We start from the raw sequence: 18,997 nt of genomic DNA, 5'->3' as shown, positions 1-18,997 counted from the left end.
GATGGCAACAATTTATTTGCACAACAATGTATCGTATAACGATAAAAAAATTTTATTTTCAATAAGACTCCTAGAGTAATACATTTTTGAGTATATCTAAGGACATTTGATATAATTTTAACTCCGTCTTAAAGTCAGTTCGAGAATATAAAATGTTAAAGTTACCGCATAATTTCGCAGAAAATTCTATGTAATAACTTTTACGTAGGATAATATCTCAGTTACATACGTACACAGATATCGCTTTATTACTTTTGCGATAATAAGAACATTTACAACTTAAGTTTCATAAAATGTATCTCGCGAATAAATCGGCGCAATATATGAAGTAATGAAAAACGCTTTTGAAATGATTTCTATGACAGACAATTTTTTTTCTCACGTATAATTATCCCGTCGTTTAGTTTTTCTCGAAGAGATATGTTTTAGGCACGAAACGAGGAAAAGATTCTTTAAGACTTTTCTTGTCGCGCCACGATCCAATTACCGTCAGATGTACGTGCCCATTAACGTGCGTGTTTCGTTTTTTTTTTTATTCCAGTCACAACCATGGTATGACAGATTGGATTGAGGTAGCCAGCCTATAAACGCCGATTACCAGCCATCGCCATGAGCAAGCTATTTCAATTTCTACTTCTCCTCCTGCTGTTGGGTGTCAATGCCAGACGAACCGACGGAGAGAGACCTGCGGATGACGCATACGACAGCCAGCAGCAGCGTCGTGGCTCCGTTCACAAGTCGAATTACAACGGCAATAGTAATCATCACAATCATCAGTCGAATTCGCCATATTTGCCGTATCAACAACCTAGAGAGAGAAAGCCCAATATCGTGTTAATTTTGACGGACGATCAAGATGTCGAATTGGGTTTGTAACTACAGCTTACATGTTACATATATACGTAACGCCGAATTATTTATTACGCTGTCATATTACCAGTATACCAAGTATATAAATATGAAACCGGAATTTTTGTATAGAAAATACACGTTTATTGTATGAAAATGATAAAAAATATTTTATTCCAAGTATTGCCCATTGCTAGCTATACATTTTTCCCACCTCTCTGACAATTTGTGGATGCCACGCCAAAAAAACTGTTGCTCCTTTGAGGCAAACCAGTCATCGAGCCATTTTCGTACATTTTCGTAAGAAGCGAAGCGCTGCTCGGCAAGTGCGCGTCCCATCGATGCAAATAAGTAGTAATCGGATGGAGCCAAGTCTGGTGAGTAAGCCGCATGCGAAAGTATTTCCCAACTAAACGCCTCAATCGTTTCTTTGACCGGTTTTGCTGTGTGTGATGGTGCATTATCGTGAAGCAAAATCACTTTGCGTTGCCTTTTTTGATATTCTGGTCGTTTTTCACGCAAAGCTTGATTCAAATCGAGTTGTTGTTGCGATTGAGCATCATCCTCATCCAACAATGTTTGCAATTCGCTGTCTTCAAACTTTTTCGGTGGTCTTTCACATTCTTCGTTTCTTACGTCAAAATCGCCACTTTTGAATTTTTTAAACCACTCAAAGCACTGTGATTTACCAAGAGCATGCTCACCGTAAGCTTCGACGAGCATTCGATGCGATTCTGCAGCAGTTTTCTTCAAATGGTAACAGAAAATCAATGCTGTCCGCAAATCGTAGTTTCCAGGCACAAAATTCGACATGTTCAAAGCTATTAAAAACTATGCTGTTGTATGACACTTGTATTGTTGTGAGTTGAAAATCTTTATCAGATGTCAAAACAAGAAAATGGCGCCAATGATGAGGTTTGACGGTAACTATATTGACAGCTAGGGCCATCTATGGTCAAATTCCGGTTTCATATTTATATACCTGGTATAAATGCCTAATACATGTCGAACATAGAGAGTCAATCTGTTCCGCGTGTAAGGCGCGGCCTGCTGGCGTCTTATCTCGCTTATGATATTCGTCTCGCGAAGGCTCAGGTATCGTCATATATATTCGGGGAGAAACGCAAATTTAATATGCAATTCCAATTTGTAATATTGCGTTTGTGGAAGATATGCATGTTTATTTCGTCTACAATCTGTCGCTTAATACTGGAGTAGTGACGCGTGATCTTTGAATAATATTCGTAACGTTTTCATCCACATGCGAATATCTCGAGTCGATTCTTTCTTAGCGAAATTTTAATTAGACGCTACCTTTTGCTCCTTCTTTCTTAATATTCGAGAAAATTAATACAGTACAGCTTATACAACAGAGAGTATAGATAAACAGTATTGATGTTCGATAAGCAGAGAATAAAATCTTTATATTTTGACAAAGCGATCGCTTTTCGATTTTTCAGGTTCGTTGAACTTTATGCCGCGGACTCTCAGGCGAATAAGGGATGAGGGCGCTGAGCTAAGACACGCATACGTGACCACTCCTATGTGTTGCCCGAGTAGGAGCTCTTTGCTGACCGGTCGTTACGTTCACAATCACGAGGTCTTTACGAACAACGACAACTGCAGCAGTCCCCAGTGGCAGCGAGATCACGAGCCACACTCCTTCGCTGCTTACTTAAGCAACGCCGGATATCGAACAGGTAAGGAATCCGCTACTGTTGGTCGTATAAGTCTGTTGATTGTCACTTGTATCCTTGTGTTTTGTAAATTTCGAAGATTACCTTGTTTTACACAAAATGCTCAATAATTGAATGTTCAAGGGAATTTTAGAGCGTAAAATTTTTATAATAAATTAGAAATCAAATTTTTTTCTAGCAAAAATTTTGAAATACATATATATCGTTGTTGCAGCATTTTCTTCATTTTCAATATTCAATACTTTTATTATCAAACTTTGGCCTACGCAATATTTCGGAACTACGCTAATACGATAATATATAATATAAAAAAATAAAAGAGTATTAAAATTTGAATAATATTTTGTATCGAAGCTAGAAAAATTATGAGAATCTCGCGAGAGGAGAAAAATTAAAAAATAGCTTCTTAATTAAAGCTATTTATTACTCATGCTTATAATCATCACTTGCGCAATATGCGAAGAAGAGAATAGACTCTTTTATCGTCCGCGGCATTGTAACTTGAGCATAACCCGACCTTTGGTCGTATAAATGCAATCGAGAGAATCGAGACGCGTTCAATTGAAGTGAGGTTTCTATTTACCTCCCTACTAGAGCACAATGCCGCATTATACGTAATTGGAGTCAAGTATGGTCCAGGATAAATCGCTCGTTATATAAGTTAGCACGAGCCCGTTTAAGCTGAGATTTGCAATCGGTATAGATCGAAACCTTGTTCACCTTGTTTTTCAACTGCCCTTACATCGCGTGTAAATCGCGACTTCCACAATATCACCCACAGAAAAGATTTCCGGATCTAATGCTATTACTCTTCAATCTATCATAAAATAGGATCGATATAGCGACAATCATATTTATTATTGAAAAAGGAATATTTTAATCTTAAATGGAAAATTCTTAAATCTAGAATAAAATACTCTTGGTGCTATTCCGTTAATTTTCTCACAAAGATGAACATGGATATTTGTAGCAATCTAACATCGAGTTATTCTAAATGCAAGAATATATAAGCTTAGATTTGTATATGTTACTCTTGTCTCAAGATAGTAAGACGATCTTATTTAACTCGAGAGAGAAGAAAAGGAATTATTGATTTAATTTTAAAATTGTTTTATTTTTATACCGCATAAGGTTGTGATACGATTAAATATGTCAAGAATATTTTTTGTCTCGTTATCAGAAATCCTTTCTGAGAGTGTACACTTTGTGCGTATCGTTAAAAATCAGGCCAGATCGACATTCTTTATTCACACAAAGAATACACGTGCGTTGCCCGCGGGTGCGTTCTTACAATTAAAGTCTCGACTAATTTATCCTCTCTCTCTCTCTCTCTCTCACGTTGCCATTTCGCTTTCGGCTATTCTCTTTTCTTTCTTATTTTCGATTCTTATCGCATTTATCTTACGCAATCGTTCGTTCTTTATACTAACAAGTTCATCCTAGTGCTAAATAAATATACCTATCTATTTCTTATTGGTCTTAACGTTTTGATCATTGATGAGCTTCGAGATTTTCATTCTCGTACTCGCGCGCGCCATCGATCGAGGACGAAATATATACAGTTTCGGTCGCATCGTAGGACGAATATGGCAATGCATTCCCGCGGAATTCCCCGGGTTTCGATCCCGCCAAGCGAGTTCGTCCCGTCGTCCGACTACGATTGTTCGGCTCCTCTCCGTTGCAGCCTCCTTCTTCCACGGTCTTCCGACAAAATCTTGACGGTTCGCAGAAGCGGAGAGAAAACGCTCTTCTCTTCGCGCACGACCAAAAACGGTCGTAGCATCGCACCTGCGTCTCGATACGATCGATTCGCCAACGGCAACAACTCAAAATCCAGAGACGTTCACAATTCAACCCGTCCGAATCGTATAGCGTGTTATTTATTTGCATTATATCGTGTGTCTCTATTTCCAAACAATTTGTATCTATAAATTCGCGATTACAATACACTCGAAGCTCGATGTAGTAGCAATAATATATCGGATCGTCGCATTTATTTTCTTCAAACAGAGATGCATGCGTGGGTCTTTATTTTATATAACATACTTGTTATTTGATTTCAACGAGTACCTGAGTAGGGAACACAAGATTTCAATCGTCTGCTTGTGAATCTGAAAGTTAGTTTATGCCGGATCATGACCTGCGATAAGATGTCACTTATGCTGGATCATGCTCGTCGATAAGAAGTTATATAATAGCGTTATGGACCAAAAAATTCACCGCGTTCGTGATTGTGATTTACAAGATAGCCACGTGATGCCTGACGACACTAATGTACCGTAATACGGGTTATACGCGGACATCGATGCACGTAGAAATATTTCAGTGTGCTTACCGAGGAACATACACAATCGTAATAAGATCTTCCACAATGTGTATATCGCGAACTATATAGGACGTTATATTATATTTTACCGACGATTTCTCTTATCGCCGAACAGACATAAAATCTATTGATGCGCCAGGGACATCGAGAATTCTTGACAGGCCACGCATTTCCTTTTTCGTAACCTTGTACGAGAAGAAACGCAAATCTTTTTCGATAAACAAGTTCGAAGAGAACCGTTAGAAACGTATACCCAAGGATTTGTTACCAGTCTTTAAGTGCCGCTTTCGAAAATTTCTTAATTTCTATTGTGATTTAAATGTGTGTTTTTAAATTCTGTCTTTTCAAAAGGATAGAGAATTAGTTAGATTTCAGTCAAAGATAATTTGATATCGGTGAACTGATGTCTGTGAAGAGAAAAAAATGCAAGATGACACACAGTATATCTTTGTTAGCGCTTAGGAGACAAAAATTATTCTGTCGCGACATTATGATATCGATCGAAACACGCTCATTCGCCGATATTAGATCTTATGCAAGCAGCTCGAAACTTTTCTGAACAGTCCCGGACCTCTTCGTTTCGTTGGTCGGTATTCCTTCTCATTGCATCCGCGCTCTGGTACGCGATACGTCTGTTCGCGACCATATTCGCGAAGGCAGGACGTTGCTCCCTGAAAGTTCGGTCATACCCTTGCTCGTCGGTCGAGACCCTCGTCTACATCCGGCACGAGATTGGCGGCCTTCCAAAATTTGCGCGCACGCACGTAACACACATGTACATACATGACAGCTAATATTCTTCCACTTCCGTGAAGGTTGTAGCTATATAGCCGAAATAAGGCCCCGAATTCGAGCCATTTAACTCGAGTCCGAAACGCGATTAATTCGTTCATTACGTGTTGTCTGTCAACGTTTCCCGACTTTCTCGAAAATAATTGTTAATGACATAACGTTTCTCACATTTCATGGTCTCACGTGAGAATTTTTTCTTTCAATCTTAAACGATCGGCACCATAAAAGATATACGATTAGGACGAGTCTTGTATGAATCTGATCGAAAAGAATTTTCGTTCCAACTTCAATTCCCGTCTGCTAGATTCTTGCACACGTACGATTTGAAATATTATATTCAGTTTGTGTTAATTCAACAAAACTAAAGTAGCTGAAAACATATTTTAATGAATGTGACAATTAAAAACTATTTAACAAAACTTTTCTACGATTGAATAGAAAATAGTCGTTAAAATCACGCAAAGGAATATGCCTTGTGTATCAATGATCGTACATAGGGAAAAGTGAGAACTCGTTTCGTTATCGCCGTCTGATATACAGGGTGTCCCTGACCAAAATACCGAGGCTGATTGACCGGACGACAAATTTTCTTCTGTTATCTTCGCGGGAGATTTTTGTCATGAGCGTACACGCTATTCGGTCTTTCGCTATTAAGATGTGTTCGTGACTTTATTCGGTTAAATTAACAGCCGGTAGATTACTCTAAGAATATATATATATCCTCCTATATTTATATTCTTAGAGTAATCTACCTACGACTGTTAATTTAACCGAATAAAGTCACGAACACAAATATATATTTATCAAGCGCAAGAAAAAAAATCTTGTAAGTCTTTTATTAGTCCGAGAATTAAATGAAACATGATATATATCTGCAATCTTTTTGCTTATTTGTAATACGTGCAGATATAACTTGGTTAACCAAGATATTTAAAATTATTTTACAAAAACTGATTTGATCCATGATATTGTTTCTCACTGAAAAATTATATAAAGTCGAATGGCGAGCAATGATAAAATATATCGTATCAATGTTCCATGATTATATTTCTCACTGTTATCCGTTATAAAAAAATTATAAACTATCATCCATTCTCATTCACATACTATAATATACGAAGCGTGCACGCTGTGAGGTTGCATTCTCTCGGGCAACAAAACTCTATTCCAGTTTTCATCGCGGCATCAAACCATTCATTTATCTTGTGTTTTCCATTCTACGCGAATCCGCATACATACGCGATATATATATACGACAGCGTGAACTGTTGGTCGTGCAGGTGAGATTATCTAAATTTAAATCGCGTCGACGGAATCGTAAAGGAGCATTGTTCATCGTCCGAGAGGATCCGCCATCAGTTTTTCAAGCGCTTTCGTGAGATGCGCGAAGATGCACGCTATATATATGTGTACGTGTGTCTGTAGCCGTGAAGGAGGCAGCGGAGAAGAAGAACGGGAGAGGAAAGAAGACCATATACGAACGAAACATCCATACGATTTTCAGAACACATACGAGCACGCTGCGATTACAAAAGGACCCCTATGATGCAGGTGCATCTCGATGAAGCAGGAGTGTAGTCGGGAATTTCGCGACCCTATCTAACTAAAAGAATGCGTATGCGTATGTTTATGAAATACTACGATGGTCGTATATTGATAGAAATGTACGAAGTTACGTATTTTAACGTACCATAAATTGAGATGGTTTGATAATAGAATAGATATCATATTATATAACTCTTTACCGCGCTATAAATATTGGCTGGAGAGCGTTTCGCGTTTTTTTTAACGAAGAATTAATTAAAACGTCTACGCGATTTATAAGATTTTTCCTCACATCTAAGGAGGGTAGACTCAACGTGTTTGACTCAACGTAAATTCAATTCAGGTTTCTCTCGAAATGTCAGTCATAATCATAGCCATACCGACAATAATAAGGTATTAACTGGAAGCGCGCAGAAACGAGATAAGGAAAAGGTGTCATTATGATGCAAACGCGATTTGCATGAATAATGAAACCAATCAGGATCTATCATCTGATCCATCGTAATAAATGTATAATGACAGCGGCCGGAAACGACGTTGATGATGACATATATAACGATCGTAAGGAGAGAACGTTTCCGTATCTGTTAGCGCTGAAGAAAGCTCCGCCGACACGACGCGGGTGAGGCGGTATTGTTTGAAATGATTGTAGGAAGCTCGATTACCATAATACATACTTATACTTGTTAATAAAGGCGAAAAATATCTCTGCTATTTTAAACGTCTTTAGTTTCTGTCTGTATCTGAAATGAAAACTTTCGAATAGTGCATATTACGAAGCGAAGAGGGAATATTTTAAATGAAAATATGACAGTATTTCGCAAACATGCATAGAATTTAAATTTTCAATATATTTGTAAGTAACGTATCAAATTGTAAATTGAATTTTTTTCAAAAGCATTCAGCATTAATGATGAAAATTTAGAAGCTTCTAATGCTTCTATATTCGTAATAATAAACGATCATATTCTTAGTAATTTTCAATCCATTAGAAATACATATTTCAAGACATACTAATAATTGTCTACATTTAAATTTAAAATTTTTCATTTACACGATACTCGATATTCATGCAATTACCGCCTAATTATCGATGCTAATAGCAACGAACTTTCATAATACACTCAGACTAATCGAGGAGAGAATATTAGAGATAAAAATAATATTTTAGTATGATGTAATTGGAGTTAATAATCATTTTTGCAATTTTTAGTAAGAATATAAATTATATCTGATATTCTATGCTTTTACTCTACTCTTTGGAAAGTCAAGATTTCGGAGTTATGAAATAAAGTCGGCATTCAAAATAAATTCATGCAACATATACTTTTTTTGTTAAGATTTTGTCATATTTCCGAAAGTAATTTTGTACTCTTTTTTTTTTCTATCGGTTTATTTTTCTTCGATATCGCCAACGTGTACCGAGTTTACGTCTTATATATATATAATACATCAACATATGCGAATAACGACTCGCGCGATTTGCGCGGGACATAAAACTCCGATTCATCATGCGAGTCTTTTTACAGGAATATCGTTGTTCGTTGAACGGCTCGTTAAGCAGCGGTACCGGCGTGCAGAAACATGCGACGTACCTTTAAATCCCGGCACGAGAATGTTTGCGCACGGTCGTAACAAATAGGGCCGACATGCAAGCGAATAAACGATCGCCGGCCGAAGCGCGTTGCTAGAATCCGAAAAGCGGGTTAATGCTCTCGCCACACGCGAAACAACTTCCTAAAATAATCGCCCGCTTCCTCAATAACCACTGATTCTGGCACACTGCAATATGCCGAATTCATTTGTGTCACTTGATTGTGGTAAATTTCAACGTGCGTCTCTTTGCGATGCTCATACGAGGCATTAATTCTTGAAATGGCGAGAATCCATAAAAAGAATGTGATTCGCGTTTTGTGAATTCTTCTATTAAATATGATTATATGAAGAAATGACACAAGTCAGTCTTTTTTCTTCCTTTTCTATAACAATCTCAACAGTGATCTTGTTTTAGTACTGTTTAATTAATAAAAAGATAAGAAACCTTAATATAATACAATAATATTTTGACATATTAAATTGTTTAATTCTATTGGCATTAAATGTTACAAATTATAAATTATCATATGTAAAATATAATTCTTCATAATTAAATTTTGTTATAGAATATAGTTTTTGTTTTTTATAAGAGCAAGACATTACGCAGTAATTTTTAAATTAGCGATACATATTTCAATAACGTCATTTTTAATATTGGAGGCTTTTTTCTTAAAAAAAAAAAATATATATATATATATATACAATATATAACGAGAGAAATCCATTATTTAATGAAACTATTTATTATTACTAATTCATTAAAAATCTTGACATTGAATCATCCGACAACTCAAATACAAACTCTATTGAAATCAAATTCGCTTATAGATAAGTAATTCAATTAAAAATTATAAAAATAAATTATTTATTTTTTTCGCAAGTATAATTTATCGAAATTCTTTTTTCTTCTTAAAATGTTACGTTTCCGTTTTTTTTTTTTTTTAACTCACATTCATTTTTAAGATATGTATGAGTTGATTGTGAACATTTTCATACTGAATGACACATGGCGCCCGTCCATACCGTCGATATTCAGACACGAAATGTTCCTTTCGCAAATTCATTTGCTTGACTGACCCATATTCTTCCATATCCAAGTATCCGCTGCATCGACCGCTTTCATCGTTTTGTTCTTTTTCTTTTTTCTTTTTTTTTGTCCCAACTGAAAATCGGTCTGTGACTGGCGCCAGAATATCCCGACACGGCCTTCTGCCTTCTCCTTTGTCGACCAGAAGTGACTGAACAATTCCGTTCCTTTACAATCGAATGCATTTGCCGTTCGAATTTTCTCTACCATTCTTTACCGTAGAGTTAATTCGTGTTTTTTTTTCGGAGATTTATTCTCCCCGAAGCAACAGGTGCGATACGTAATTGTCTACAATATTAATGAATCGCTCTGTATTATACGTAGATAATTTTTGAAATGAAATTGAATTATTCAAAAATTCTATGTCAGCGGTATCATATCTCAATAGTACTTGAACGTGTCAAATATGTAAGATTAAAATATCTTTCACTTATTTATTTTATACTATATAATGTTTTATAATGCTCATTTATCACAAGAAATATACAGGATATATAATAATTTTTTTAACTTCTCTCATCAAGGATTTAGATTTTTTTTTTAAACTGCTATTTGATTGATCAACGTCATTCTCGCAGTTTATTTATTTTCAGTATTAATTATCTCCATAACTAATTAAATGTTAAAATTTTGGCAAATTAAGGTTCGTCTGAAATTTATTGAAAAATAAACCATTTTATACCGTTAAAGTTTAAATAAATAAAAATTTTTAATTTTTAATTTTTAATATAATAGAAAAATGAAACTCATGAAAAATTTTTTTTAGGGAAAAATCAACTCTCATTATACAGATTTTTTAATCGAAAATATTTGTTGCACATTATAATAAAGTGACATATATATTTTGCCACTTTATGAAGATACAATGACATTTTAATTTATATGGATAAAAATGTGCATCGCGCATTTTCCGCGTAATTTCTGCTATAATCAATTATTCGAGTGCTCTTTCATACGCTGATTATAATATTGCGCATTAATTATCTCATAATTATTATAAAATCAAAGCCTGAACTTGACAATAATGCGCATGTACAATATACGTGTATATAGGCTGGTTATGTTGAGCGCCAAGGATAGAAACAATTAATTCGATTATCGCGGCGATAATATCGAATAGCGTCATCACTTTAACGAATTCGCGGAACTCAATAAATACGAATTACCGATAATTAAAGCGCAATCGCGCGGGCGCGAACGAATGCGAGTAGATCAAATAATGAGAGAGTTATTTATGTAAATTGCCACACTACATCGTCCTTTACACTTGTTTGCGTATGAGAGATATATCCGGCTTGCGTCTGATTGACTTTATCTGGGCGGGCCATTGAGAAAAGTTTGCACCAATGATTAATCAGAGTCGCATGATTAATTAGAACGCGAAAGCTTGTTTTATTTTAATTCTACTCTTTTTCACGCGAATAAGAAGAATGAATTACGATTACGTGAGAAAAAATATAAACTGAAAGATTGTCATTCGGCCGTTATTTCTTTCGGTCATTTGAAAACTAGCGTTTTAACGCTACATATTATACGACATGACATTGAAATGTATCGGCTGAAAAAAATATTGTATTTACTCTTCGATAACGTTACGTAACTATTTTTACACGTGGAATGACGAGAGGAATTTACTTCTATTAAAAAAATTCAATTTGTAAATCACAAATGTCATGTATTATTAAAATGTTCGAGTTTTTTTGTTGACATTTTACCTATCATCAGATAAATGAATTTTACCTGTTCAAACTGCATGATTTATGTTGTACACATGTTTTTATATGCACGAATATTTTAATACGGAAGAGAAATATAATCATGTTTTGTAAAAATTTATGAATGTTATTGGTTATAAATTCTTATGTAACAAGATTAGATTGTGGAATCAACATAGAATATTTAATAACAATTTATGCGATTTATTGATCGCAATATTTACTGGACGAGAATGAAATCTGCATATTTTTTTGAGACATCATCGACTAACATGTATTAACAGTAAAATGCGTAAAGTAATATTATTGATCGCGTATGGTAATCCCGGCAAAAAATCCGAAATCGTCGCCATATATAACTATCATAAATAAGCAATGTATATATATATATATATATATATATATATATATATATATATATGTGTGCCCGACAAGGATGTCCTATGATAGGAGAAATGACGAAAACAAAAATAGGGGCAGACTGAAAGAAATAGCCCCACACCGTGGCGTCTTTGAATTAATTATTTGATGCCGCTCCATATGAATAATTCAGATTTCGGCGAAGGAAATGAATCTTGATCGAAGAACCTATACGAAAAAAAGACAGCCAAATGGAATTGCTTCTTGATTTATTATTGGTATCGCCGTGCAAAATGTTCACTTTGTTGAAATTTTTTCAATGTTCATCCGCAGTAGCGTGATTCTATGATTTTTTTTTTCATATTTTTTATGCAGGTAACGTATATATAGTCTTGTTACGTGTATCTAAAATCATCCTTTGTCCAAAACTTTTTACACTTATCAACTCATCTTACTTGTCTTATAATACTAGCTAAACATGTATTTGATTTTTCTCTGCAAATAAATATTAAAATATTTATAGAAACATATAGAAACATGTGTACAATATAAATAATGCAGTTCGAACAGGTATAATTCATTGTATTCAAAAGAAAGTTTAATATTAAGAGATACCTTATTAATCAATTATTTATCAATAATTTATCAATATAATAAAAAAAATGTACACGCACACAAACAGATGCTATTGGTAACATTATTATTATATCTAAAGATAAGTAAATCGAATATATATGAGTCATGCGAAACTTTCTTGAATTTGCTTACATTGTTCTTCATCGCGTGTTTAGTCTCACTTGATTAATTCTACTTTCCGTTTTCACGTCACACGCATGTATGGCAAAGCCGAAATGTCGCGTCGAGTGGCCGATTCATTATATGAGTCAGTCCTTGTAACGGGCGGAGCGTGTCCGGAGCATATTAATTATTATTATTTTACTTATTGAGGGTAGGAACAAACCTTTTTTTCTATTAATCTAACATCTAATGTATTACACTTCATGTTTATCGCTCTCATTTAATTCTCAGGTTTTATGCACATTAAATCATGGAATAATCAACGGAAATATCGGCCATTACGTACCGTAATTTTTAACTTGTCAGATGAAAAACATAATAATTTTCTCTCGCACCCATATTACATTTTAATCATTGAAGATCTGGATGATATAAGTAATTATATATTTTTACATCTCTGTTATCATATTATTAGGTGTACAACTTTGCTGCCGCCGTTTTTATCCCGAAATTCGAGGCTTTATTGTAAAAAACTGCTTATACATTTATGATTCAAAGTATTGTCCACTCCCAATGATCGTGCCAATTCTTTTTGACTTTGACTCGAGTCTTCATTAAGTAACGCCTCCAATTCTGCATCTTCGAAAACCTTCTCTCTTCCACCGCTATGCCGGTCTTCGACGTGAAAATCACCGTTCTTGAAGCGTTGAAACCACTCACGACACGTTCTTTCACTAATAGCGGCTTCACCATAAGTATTTGAGAGCATTCGATGAGCCTCAGCCGCAGATTTCTTCATATTGAAGCAGAAAATTAAAACCTCCCGCAAATGACGAGAATTTGGCTCGTAAACTGACATTTTCAATCGAGAATAACTTTATGACGCAGACACAAATCGATTAATGTTTCTATGGGATTATGTCGACAGATGCCCAAGTTTATTGCATGACGTCTATGATCTATTACTATTTATTTCGACCACTACTTACCGCTAAAGCCAACTATAGGAAAACGGCGGAAGCAAAGTTGTACACCTAATATAATAATCGAAAAGCACGAGATACCGAAAGAAAATTGTGAGAAATAAAAAAAATATGCAATTATTATATATAAAATTCAATCATAACTATTTAACTGTAGCGCGCGATTTTAATCTCCATTATTTTTTTTACATTTCAGGATACTTTGGCAAGTATTTGAACAAGTACAATGGCTCGTATATACCGCCGGGATGGCGGGAATGGGGTGGTCTTATAATGAACTCACGCTACTACAACTACAGCGTCAATATGAACGGCAAGAAGATAAAGCACGGCTTCGAGTACAGCAAGGACTATTATCCGGACTTGATAGCCAACGACAGCGTGGCTTTCCTAAAGCAGAGTAAACACAATTTTGCCCGGAAACCGGTCATGTTAGTCGCAAGCTTTCCAGCCCCGCACGGTCCGGAGGATTCGGCGCCGCAGTTTTCGCATCTCTTTTTCAACGTCACCACTCATCAGTGAGTACGATAAACTATCTGATCGTGTTTGTACGCGCGCTTTTCGATCGTAATAAAAATTTATTTGTATATCTGCTTCTCGGCGCGATTTGCTCTAATTTTCGCAAATAGAATATTTGTTTTTTTTTTCTTTTTCAAATAAAAGAACAAATTAGGAACCCCGTGGAACTTGTCTTATAAGAATAATAAGCGTACTTCATTCAATTTTATATTCTGCAGCATTACATTAGCGAAATTTAATTATTATGATGTTTTCGTGCCCTTTGATCGAACTCTATATTATTTGCATATTATTTGTTTCATATGTATATGATGTTGAGAAAAATATGATCTTTACATATATATCACATAACATAAAAGATAATTAATCAGCGGAAAGAATTGAGTTTCGATCTTGAATATTCATTTACATAATCAATTGGATCTTAATAAGAAATTAATAAATAAAATAGGCACTTTCGTTTATTTTGAAAATGCAAATCGCGACGAAGATCATTCTTAATATCATTCGTACAAATTTAACATTAGTGATAAATAGTTGTAAATTAAAATAATTATGCAGCATTTAAGAAATTAACTTTGAGAATATAAAAAAATTATTTATTTTTTTTTATCACGGTATTAATCGCGTATTATTTTATTTCGTGTGCTCCGTATTATATAATCTTCGATAAAATCACACAATCCTCTTTACTTCTCGCTGTTTTTTACGTCCATCGTTCGCTGCGGTCTAAGCGGCCTCCCTCTCGTTAAAGCGCCCATTCCGAAAGAGTTTCTGTTTTTGTGTGGATTTCTGTCGCTCCGATTGCATTTCACGATGACTTCATCAGAAATGTAATGCGGTAACAAAGTATCGTACAACAATGGTTATTTCGAAATCCATGTTTCCGTGACATTTTATTTTCGATTTTTGCGATATCATAAGAAGATGCAACAAATTTGGAAATTAAGAAGCTCGCATTTTTCGCGACAGGATTCTAAAAATCACGGAAGCAACGATTGAAAGTAAAATAAGTAGATTAGATAACACTGTTATTCGTGATATAAGTTAAAAAAATGTTCCCTGATTCATGCGTAACTTGGAGCGTTCATTCGTTAACTTAAAATTACTCTCATTTAAAAAGTATTGTTCAGTAATTTTGCCAGAAAAAAAAATTGTTTCCTTTGACACATGGATAATCATCGCTGTGCATTCCGAATGCGCGAATTTTGGGACACCCTGTCGATTTTCACGCTTGATGTTATTATAACGAATCACTTGGGTTTGATATCGAGCTGGCTCATTCGCGTCTATGCTGCCATGACAACCGCAACTTCATCGAATCGCACATACGCGCGCATCTATTATTTTTCGTTGTTGCGACCGCTTTTCTTTGCTCCCGTTAACGTGTACAGCGGAGAACGCGCGCAATAAGGATTGTCCCCCTTGCGGAAAAACCGGATCTCTTTCCGAATCGCTTCTCATTCTTAAATTCGCACGTTTATTTCCGTCCGCGTAAAGAAAAATTCATGTCTCTCTTAAACATTAAATATACGATTAGAAGAGGAATAGAAATAGAAAAAGCGAACGAATTCATACCTGTCGGAGTGAAGAGCGCGTCAACGCATATAGGTCCTAGACTAGACAACCATGGGATAGATATTCACAGCGATTGTATTATCGCCGAGAGTGATGGAGTGCCCTTATACACCACACCGAGAGCGTGATGAAAAGGGGAATGGGTACGCGTTCTCCTAACGGCTCCGCTGCGTTATTGTGCGTCCACGAGACAGATATTATTAGGCACACGTGTGTGTCTACCGTATCGAGAAAAAAGAAAGAATTCGCGTGTCGCAAAAATTCCCAACGAAAGTACAATGATAGCTGGTGTGTTTCAGTTCCTCAACTCGTTTATCAGATTGATATAGGACAAAATGTTGATTGGACGATAATAAAGTAGAAGCGGTGAAGCGAATGATAGCTATGAAACGTTATTATACAATTGTTTTGACAATCTTTTTAAAATTAGAATTTTGGAATGAGAATTAAAATACGCACTTACATCCGGGCATTCTCGATCGATTCATTTATTAGCTTTGACGTATATTAAGTACGGATATTCTCAAAATAAGCTTCCACGTCTATTCCCGTCGCGGTGAATTTCCAGTGCCAAGTTTCGCAGAAAAACGAGGTGCAAAAAATTGCGAGCCAACGCGACGTTGGCGGCTGTCGGTGTCATCGCTTCGCGGTTGTCTCTCGTCAGAATGAATAAAAAGAATTCCTGGATCACGTGTACGTTCCCGATAGCGTGCAATTCATTATCTCCGAATTTCCAAGACGCAAAGGAAAAACTACGTCATCAAATTTCACCTTGTTTTGCAATCAAGACAGAGAAAGAGATTGCGACGATGAAGAGAATTCGCAGAATACTCTCGCGTATACGCGCGTGCTTTCATGAAATCGGTTAACACCTCGACATTCTACATTATATTTAATTATGGCACGACATATTATATATATCGCAACCATTTATGCGGTCGTAGAGTGCCGCCCGACATTTTAATATCAAGGATCTTTATTCCGCACGCTCGTACATCACGCCATTCCCGTGTCATGCCACTCAAAAGTTAATCGACAGAAATTAATGTGTCGGGCGGCATGTAGAGTAACGTGCTTTCAGAGCGCTTTTATTGGCGCGCCTTTAAGCAATCAGTAGCCGGGCGCTAATCTAATTCCCTTTCGATGAGAGGGAATTGAGTGCATCGCAAGACAACATCATCGTTGATGTAGATTAATGATGGGCGTTTCGGCAATAATCGCGGAGTTATACAACTACGTTCACTTAAATACCAGGTATATAAATATGAAACCGGAATTTGCCCATAGCTGGCCCTATAGCTGTCAACGTAGTTACCGTCAAACCGCGTCATTGGCGCCATTTTCTTGTTTTGACATCTGATCAAGATTTTCAACTCACAACAATACAAGTTTCATACAACAGCATAGTTTTTAATAGCGTTGAACATGTCGAATTTTGTGCCTGGAAACTACGATTTGCGGATAGCATTGATTTTCTGTTACCATTTGAAGAAAACTGCTGCAGAATCGCATCGAATGCTTGTCGAAGCTTACGGTGAGCATGCTCTTGGTAAATCACAGTGCTTTGAGTGGTTTAAAAAATTCAAAAGTGGCGATTTTGACGTGAGAAACGAAGAATGTGAAAGACCACCGAAAAAGTTTGAAGACAGCGAATTGCAAACATTGTTGGATGAGGATGACGCTCAATCGCAACAACAACTCGATTTGAATCAAGCTTTGCGTGAAAAACGACCAGAATATCAAAAAAGGCAACGCAAAGTGATTTTGCTTCATGATAATGCATCATCACACACAGCAAAACCGGTCAAAGAAACGATTGAGGCGTTTAGTTGGGAAATACTTTCGCATGCGGCTTACTCACCAGACTTGGCTCCATCCGATTACTACTTATTTGCATCGATGGGACACGCACTTGCCGAGCAGCGCTTCGCTTCTTACGAAAATATACGAAAATGGCTCGATGACTGGTTTGCCTCAAAGGAGCAACAGTTTTTTTGACGTGGCATCCACAAATTATCAGAGAGATGAGAAAAATGTATAGCTAGCAATGGGCAATACTTCAAATAAAATATTTTTTATCATTTTCATACCATAAACGTGTATTTTCTATACAAAAATTCCGGTTTCATATTTATATACCTGGTATACGAATCTTTACAACTTCGAAGCACTAATAGCAAACTCTCTTAAGCGATCTCATTGTTCTCTAACATTTCTTATATAACCCTATACATAATCTTTTTTTCCGCGAGACATTATTAACTTGTGAAACAATCGTCGTTAATTGTAACCGCAAAGAAATATATTTCTTGTTGAGAATGACAGTTAATGGCAACTGACGATAAGATTCATTTATAATTCAATGTGTAGGTAAGCGTATGAAAAGACTAGAGATAAATTTATGGTTGTACAGTTCAGCTTAAACCCTACGCGATTTCTTAAGTGTTAACAGCTCGTCACGATTCGAGGCGAGTTGGATAAAGACAATTTTATTATTTATGCGTATGAGCCATACTGCGTACACACGTTCATAAATATGCTATATGTGCATTAACATCGTCTTTGCCTCGTATATCGATAAAAGAATCGATCTATACGTTTCGTAATATCTCATTGTTTCCTTTTGCGCGATTCACTTCGATATTATATGAATCGTAAATTTCCGTCATTGAACAGGAGATTCGAATTTCCCGAATCTAAAACAGATTTAATCGTCGTTAACGTAATTACGTGTCACTGACAATGAGTAAGATCCTTGGAATACAATCGCACGTGAGTTAATCTTTTAACTTTTTAATTTAAGTCTTACAACCTTAACGATATTCTTTTAACTTTTAAATAGATATGAATAATTTTTTCCACATTATTATAAAGTACATAAAAATTGAAATTTATTTCGCTATTTTTATTATACAATAAAAAATATATAATTTATTTTGAGAAAATCGATATTTAATATGGAAAATAAATGGTGTTCATCAATTAAAATTTTGTGTAGTATTCATAAAAAAAGAATGCAACAGTTTTCGGTGGTCGTCTCTTTTACCGAGAAAGAAATATTTTTCGATATAGAACAGAAAGGAATCGGAATTTTTTCAGTAGCTAAAAATGTTGCAACAAAAGTAATCTCTAATGTAAGAATACCGAGATTAGCAGGATATTACAGCAGGTAATAATGGCTTTCTTTGTATCTCATTATTTTTGTACACGTG

The 18,997-nt window shown here is 35.6% G+C and overlaps 1 protein-coding gene across 2 annotated transcripts in view; it reads left to right on the top strand.

Annotated features, from left to right (window-relative positions):
- The window catches only part of Sulf1 (Extracellular sulfatase Sulf1), a 58,912-nt gene that overhangs the window by 26,899 nt on the left and 13,016 nt on the right, over window positions 1–18,997 (top strand). For both annotated transcript variants that reach the window (XM_070301375.1, XM_070301374.1), the window contains exons 2-4: window positions 542–868; window positions 2,310–2,549; window positions 13,885–14,206. In XM_070301375.1, coding sequence (XP_070157476.1) covers window positions 610–868; window positions 2,310–2,549; window positions 13,885–14,206 — 821 coding nt within the window. In that variant the 5' untranslated portion in view covers window positions 542–609. The remainder of the gene's footprint in view (window positions 1–541; window positions 869–2,309; window positions 2,550–13,884; window positions 14,207–18,997) is intronic.

Source organism: Polyergus mexicanus, unplaced genomic scaffold (genome assembly GCF_030449975.1).
Source record: "Polyergus mexicanus isolate NDT 795.1 unplaced genomic scaffold, iyPolMexi1.0 SCAF_9, whole genome shotgun sequence".
In the NCBI taxonomy this organism is placed as follows: domain Eukaryota; kingdom Metazoa; phylum Arthropoda; class Insecta; order Hymenoptera; family Formicidae; genus Polyergus; species Polyergus mexicanus.
This window is presented reverse-complemented; position numbering and strand designations above follow the sequence as displayed.